The sequence below is a fragment of the Nicotiana tabacum genome, chromosome 13 (genome assembly GCF_000715075.1).
Source record: "Nicotiana tabacum cultivar K326 chromosome 13, ASM71507v2, whole genome shotgun sequence".
NCBI classification, from domain to species: Eukaryota; Viridiplantae; Streptophyta; class Magnoliopsida; order Solanales; family Solanaceae; genus Nicotiana; species Nicotiana tabacum.
This window is the reverse complement of record NC_134092.1, coordinates 80,368,577-80,375,759: the sequence shown is the minus strand read 5'-3', so window position 1 is coordinate 80,375,759 and position 7,183 is coordinate 80,368,577. Positions and strand designations below refer to the sequence as shown.

General features: G+C 37.1%; 1 protein-coding gene across 1 annotated transcript; it reads left to right on the top strand.

The window, feature by feature from the left end:
• Positions 1-330: 330 nt before the first annotated feature.
• LOC107779793 (acyl carrier protein 2, mitochondrial-like) lies at positions 331-6,217 on the top strand. Its single transcript, XM_016600278.1, has 2 exons — positions 331-667; positions 5,759-6,217. The coding sequence occupies exons 1-2, from the start codon at positions 455-457 to the stop codon at positions 5,933-5,935; spliced, it is 390 nt and encodes a 129-aa protein (XP_016455764.1). The 5' UTR covers positions 331-454; the 3' UTR covers positions 5,936-6,217.
• Positions 6,218-7,183: the final 966 nt, after the last annotated feature.

Here is a 7,183-nt window from a genome sequence, read left to right as displayed (position 1 = left end):
CCTACTCAAAGCTTTGTTATACTAATAGTATTGATATTATTAAAATCATGTATTACATGACTTGATATACACGTCGAAAAACTAGTTTTTAAAAAAAAGTAAAATGTTAACCAAGCATTTTAATATCCTAGGCTGAGTTTTATCCATAGATTAAATTTCCTTATTTAACAACCAGACAACGTATATGCAATGCTGGTTTTTCTACCAAAGACTAGTTCTTAGACAATGCTAATATAAATATATATATTTTCCTTTCTGTCCAAAAAAGAAATTTAATAGGCTTGAGTGGAGAGTTAAAAATGGAGGGAGTCAATACACAAATATTGAAAACTTGAAACCCTTTATGTATTTACCCAAGAAACCGATCGTGAAACCTCTAGCGTGCCCTCTGCTTGTCCTGCAGACTCTTGAGAACATTTCCACTTTCTCTCTCTCTCTAACTATTTGAGTTTCAATGGCGGCGAGGAATGCATTGCTGAAGTACCTGAGAGTGGAAGCTCGGCCTGCAGCAGTGGGAAACCCTAGAAGGCTCGTCGGCACCGCATTTACACAGGTATTCAGACGCCATTTCTCGGAGGAAGTGAGGGGCTCCTTTCTCGACAGGTCTGAAGTCACTGATCGTGTTATCAACTGTGTCAAAAACTTCCAGAAAGTTGATCCTTCTAAGGTATATTAACGTTTCACCATTTTGAGTTTCTCTTTGCTTTTTTTACATTTTAGGCAATGGCTTTGAGCTAGAAAATTAGGGTTTTTGTTGGGTTTTGGTGAAATACGTTTTAGGTTCATGTTTGTGCGATTGCTGGTCCTTTTTATCCTTAGCGCTGCATAAGTCGCTGATGATTTTTTCTTTTTGAGCTAGGAAATAAATGTGCTACGTGTAATTCTCACTCTTTCTTTTTGGTGAGGAATTGAGGATTAATGATTGTTTCTTTTGGAATACCAAAGCTTTGTAATAGGATTGATTTGGAAAGCTGGGGAAATGAACAGGACAAGTACAATGGAGGAAGTTAGGAAGTAAAGAATGCGCGTGTGCTTCTGTGTCCGTTTATTTTGGGGTAGTTGTGGGTGATGTTTTTCTTAGTTCAAGATTGGGAACCAGAATTGCGAAGTCGAAAACATTCTTACTTATATGTCCAAGTATTGACCTGCAGGATTTAAGATGCTTCTTTCTTCGTGTCACATCATAGGCCTAAGCTCATGCTTTTACAATGTATTGGACAGAACGCTCTTCCTCCATCATACTTTTCACCTATGTTCTTTCGGAATGAGTATGATCTTTTAAACTCGTCCCCGAGCTCCCTTTTTTTTTTTGGTAAATCCAATAATTATCTTTCATACAATGCATCAAGTTGCTGTTAAAAGTATGTGCATGTGGAGGCTGACCTTCAATCAACTAATGACCTATCCAGAACATCTATAAAACCTGGTATTTTCTGTTTACGCCAAAAAAGTACATGAAAGAAAAATGAACCTGTTGAACTGCTCATATCTCGTGCTGATATAAAACATTATCCTATTTCTATTGTTCCGCACTGATGATAAAGCACATGGTGGTGTAGCTTTCAGCTTCTCTTTGCTAATCTTCTGTAGTTTTTTTTCCCCTTGATAACTAATCCTCAGTAGCTTCTTTTCTTGATTGTCTCAGTCTTTGTCTTCGGGAACATGTACAAAGCATCAAATATAGAACACACAAGATTCGATAGTTGTGAAGTGAGTTTTCAATAAGTGGGCTGTGATTTATGTTTTTCCACCTCTTTTTTCACACATCAAGATTCTCCTTTCCTTAAAAACTGTCTACCAGTCGTATTGCGTCCCTCATGGCACACCAAAAGGAGCCACCTTTTTAAGTGCTCTTACATATGATATTCTCTGCCACGCCTTTCTTTTGTTCCCTTCCCTTTCCTTGTAGCAAGATTTCACCAAGAATGATCTCACCCCCTTTCTCTTCTGTACCTCCCTATCTTCTTGTTTACCCTTACACGTCACTTGTAGAGTATTTGCGTAAACTCTAATCCCGACCATGAAAAGCTCTCCTAAATTTACATCTCATACGATTCCCTGGCCGTTCCTTCTCAAATAGTTAGGTAACATAGTCTCTATCATTCGCCAACCTATACACATGTGGAAACGTCTCATGTAAAGTTGTTCCTCCATGCCACACATCTTCTCAAAGATGATTGAGTCTGCTTACCATTACTTGCAGTACAGTAAATGTGCTTAAAGAGCGTGTTTTCCCTTCGTGACGCCCTCCCTTATGCTACCTAGTAGGACTTCATAACTTCCTCAGTAAACCATGTCTTTCATGTTGCTCCATGTTTAAGATTTCATAAACCATTTTTCTTAAAGCAAATCTCAACAAACACTTCTGCAAGAGTGCTGTAGTAAATGTAGATATTTCTGGGATTTCTACCCTCTTTGTTTATGGGAATTGTTATGTTTCTCCATTCTACCAAATGATTCTTCTATTCCCCCTCCTTTTCTCACAGGAAGGCTCTCATTATGTATTCCAGCTTATCAGATACTAACTTAAGCATATAGAATAAGAACATGTAACTTATTTGGTTGTTAGATCGTGTAAATTAGTATGATGATTTTTCCAACTTAGATGAGAACTGTCTCTTCCAACCGGACTTCTTGATTTCCCGTTTTTAAAGATCCTCAAAATTTTCCCCGAGTGGTAGGTCTAGGAATATTACTGATGGTGTTGCCACCCTACAACCACAGATGCTTGCCTGATCTTGAATATCTTGTACCTCCTCCATTGATACCAATCCAGAATTACATATATTGAAACGGAATCCTGAGACTTGGAACCATGTCAACGTTCTGAGAAGGTGTTGGAGCTGTGGCCCGCAGGAGCTCAATGCGTTGTGAGCAAATTAAATGAGATACCTTGATTTTCCTCTTATTTCAAGACCTTCCTCAAAGCTTCCTCTCTGTGTTCTATCTACGAGTCTACTCTGTGCCTCCATCACAAATAAGAAAAGGAGGGGAGAGAATCAATTGCTTCTTAATTCATTGCTTACATTAAGAGCTTCCTCAAAGCCTTCTGTTACTCGTGCCTCATCACGAATAACCAAGTAAGAGATAGTGTTGTGAAAAGCTAAGTTTCTCATGCTCTTCATTTTCGGTGTCGTACCCGTGTCGACACGGCGAGGGTGTGGGTGTGGGATCTGTATCGGATCTGGTCAACCGATTTTGGGTACTTTGACCAAAATTGACGGAAAAGTTCGGGACAGATACAATGATTTTGAAATCAAAACAAAAGTTACGGTAAAATTGAAGAAAATGGAATACTTTTGTATACAGAAATTTCTATGTTAGTCCTTTTCCTTTTATCTCCTTCGATTCTCCTCTTGATCAATATTTTTTTCCTTCTTAGAATAGCTTGTAAGTTTTTCACTCTATTTTTAGATATTTGAAGTATTTTTAGCCGAATCCCTGCACCCATATCCATACTTGGATCCATACCTTCGAATCTTAAATCTTAGATCATAAGGATCTGACCTCTAGATCCGCATCCGAGTCCGAGCAACTTAGGTGAAAAGTGAGCGCTTTAGCGCGAAGCAAAGCGAGGCGACAAGTGAGGCTTTTCAGGTATTTGAAGCGTATTAGGTCTTTTGATGTGAGCGCTTCTGCCAAAGTAGCTAGAAGCGATGGAGAAGCGACAAACGCGATCGCTTTTGTATTTAAAACGCGTCAAAGGTCGACTTAAGGGGAAATTAGAAACATAAGTTCTTTTATCGCAAAACAGAACTTCCGCAGAGCAACAACGCAAAGAACCTAGGGTTTTCAACACCTCTTCAAGTTTCTTCAAGGTTCTTCGAGGCTCAGTCGGGTATAATTTCTTTTCTTCCCCCTGTTGTGAAGAACGTGAAGCGAGGAAAAGCGACGAGCCCTTTTTCGCTTAAAGTGTGAAGCGAGAAGCGAAGCGCTCACTTTTTTGAAGTGAAGCGGAATCTTTTTAAACAAATACCAAAATAAATTTTGCATAGAGGCAACACATGTAAGCAAATATTCAATACTTTTTTCTTATCCTCTTTTGGTGCCATTTAAAATCTATTAAGATCAAATGAACTCCAAAATTAGCTAATTTAATTCAAAACGATCGCCTAAAAATGGATAGAATCTGAAAATTATAATTAAAAAATTGGCAGCATATCCTAGCTTCGGAGCAGTCACAACAAAGAAACTTTCGGAGCAGTCACAACAAAAAACAAAAAAGGAGAAGGGAAGGAGAAAAGATGAACTGAGAAAGAGAAATTTTGGCAGCATCACGTTGGAATTTACAGCCCAGAAACGAAAAGTAAAAGAAACAGAAGAAAAAAAAATATTGACAGCATTTCGTTGCAATTTATGGCACAAACAAAAAAGGAGAAGGAAGAAAAGAAATTATACCTGACTGAGCCTTGAAGAGGCGCTGAAAACCCTAGGTTCTTCGGAGTCGTTCTGCTGAAGTTCTGTTTTGCGATAAAAGAACTGATTTTTCTAATTTTCCCTTAAGTCAACCTTTGACACGTCTTAAATACAAAAGCAATCACGTCTGTCGCTTCTCCATCGCTCCTTGCTACTTTGACAGAAGCACTCGCATCAAAAGACCTAATACCTGAAGCGCCTCACTTGTCGCCTCGCTTTGCGCTTAAAGCGCTGAAGCACTCGCTTTACACAAAACTGAGGAGACTGTAGTTATTGGCTTCTAGAAAGCAGTTAGTCTTGTTATTAAAATAAAGGAGCTATTTTCTTATCACATGTGAGTTTATGGTAGTGCTGTGGGACGTACTGCTCTGTAGTATATGAACCGGAAAGGGTTTACGTGCTGCTCTGTTTACGTGCAATGTTTTAGTTGTTTTCGACATTACTTGCATTAGTAAGTCAGGGATGTGGAGGAAATTAGGAGGTAAGGCAAATGGTTCTTTACTAAAACTTTGAGAAAGCTTTTGAATCTAACTTTAAAATAAAGTTGTAGCTGCTGTGGTCGCGTAGATTTTAAAACTTAGTTTTGACTGGAATATTATCATTTCTGCAGGTGCTTTAGGTTGTAACTTTCCATCTCCTCTTGCAAAACAATATACTTGCAGTAATTATTACCTTGTTAGCCACCTAAAATCTGATTCCTTTTCCTGTCAGACTTGAGCTCTTTACCGCAATAACTTGTAAATACTCTCAAATCAAGCTTAAATCAACAAACTAGTGGAAAGGAAATTTTAGAAAATTTCCTACTCCCTCCGTTTCAATTTAGACGACACACTTTTCTTATTAGTCCGTTTCAAAAAGAATGATACATTTCTATAATTGGAAATAATTCAACTTTAAACTTTTCATTTTACTCATTTTACCTTTAATGTGAAGCTTTTATAACCACACAAATGTCATGGCCCCACAAAACTTTTAACCCCCCACACACACACATCCGTCCTACTAGTACTCCATGTCTGCGTTTACTGGAGTGGCAGTCTCGGTTTTTGGTGCTGGTGTCCTTTTTTGGCGCTGGTGATTCCACCAATACTTAACCCTAGTGTTTTAACAGCTTTTACTGTTGCCTATTTTTTTCTTCTTTTAAAATATGGATGGTGGGACATGCTAATGCATTCCCTTTCAGCTGACAGTGAATCTTTGAAGACTGCTATTATAGTGTTCAATCTAGGCACTGACCAAACATTAGAATCTTCAGATTTTAATTAGGTTCCTTCTTGTTTTAAAGCGTCTGGGACTAATTTATGTGCAATTATGCTTTTGCGATATTCATTTATTCTCGCAGGTTACGCCAAATGCTCACTTCCAAAATGATCTTGGTTTGGATAGCTTAGACACCGTAGAAGTTGTGATGGCCCTTGAAGAAGAGTTTGGATTTGAGATTCCCGACAATGAAGCTGATAAGATCAACTCCATCAATCTAGCTGTTGATTTTATTGCATCTCACCCTCAGGCAAAATAAGGGAAATAACTTGCATATAAAATTCATTCCCATTTATACTTTTCTTTTTCCAATTGAAGTATGAACTGGCTTTTCATTTTTCTCACTGTTGGGTGTGTGGTTCATATGTTTGACTTCTCTCAGCGTTCATCAGTTTTGGATAATTCGTCACAATGAGTTGTCATAGTGAAAATGCTTTATAATGGCCTCAAACGAAAGATGTTACTTTACTGGTTGTTAGAAGTTGTCTTTTTATGAAAATAAACAAGCATCAGCATCCTTTGGGTGCTGGATTCATGAGTATTTGTTTTGCACTGATGATGGTAACTGAGCACACGACTGCAATTCTTTTTGAGGAAGAATTACGTCCCTTGTCACTTGGCCCAACAACCCAAGTTTAAGGCCATTATAACAACATAACCTGAAGGAAACTTTTCAATCTTTAGCTCATTATTAAAGACACACTTCTAAGGTTTTTTTATTTTCTTCTTTCTTCATTCCCAGCATACTCAAGTTTCTTTCCACTCGCCTCTCTTCTTTCTCTTTTTTTTTATCTTCTATTCTATAACTCACATAGATCTAAATATATATAGATCTCAAACTTGATTTAAAACATTTTCTCTACTAAATTGTTAAATCTTCCCAAATATTTATAGATTTCAAATATTTGAAGTGTGTCCAAATTTAAAGTTGAAGTTTTATTGCAGCCAGATTCGAAAAGGAGCTTTGAAGCTTGAATTTCAACCCAGATTCCAAAAATGTTACTCTATAACTGTGTTACCTGGTTGCAATGTAAAAAAAAAAGAAATGAAGAATAGAAGTCTACCATTGAAGGCTATTCAAAGCTTCGCTTTCGAAAATAGGATTTTTTGAATTTGTTAGTTGTTTGGATTGAATGTTGTACCAATTGATTGAAAATGTCTAAAGGGGTTCAAAATTTAAATTTGAAGTGATTTGGAGTAGATTTGAGCAAGATTTGAGTTAAATTTCATAAAAGATGCAAGGAAGAAGACAAAGTCAGTTTTTGTATACTGATGTATAATATTGTATAATAATGTATATGGGTGTATAAACACCTCTTATACACTATTATACACTTTTATGCACTTTTATACAAACGTATGTATACGAACTTCTTTCACGATTTTCAGTTGCAATTCTTATTCAAAACCCCTCCTAATCTCCATTACATAATTTCAAATTTTATATACAACCTCCTTATACTATTTCCAACAAGTGTAAATAACATCCACTCTAAATCTCTCACAA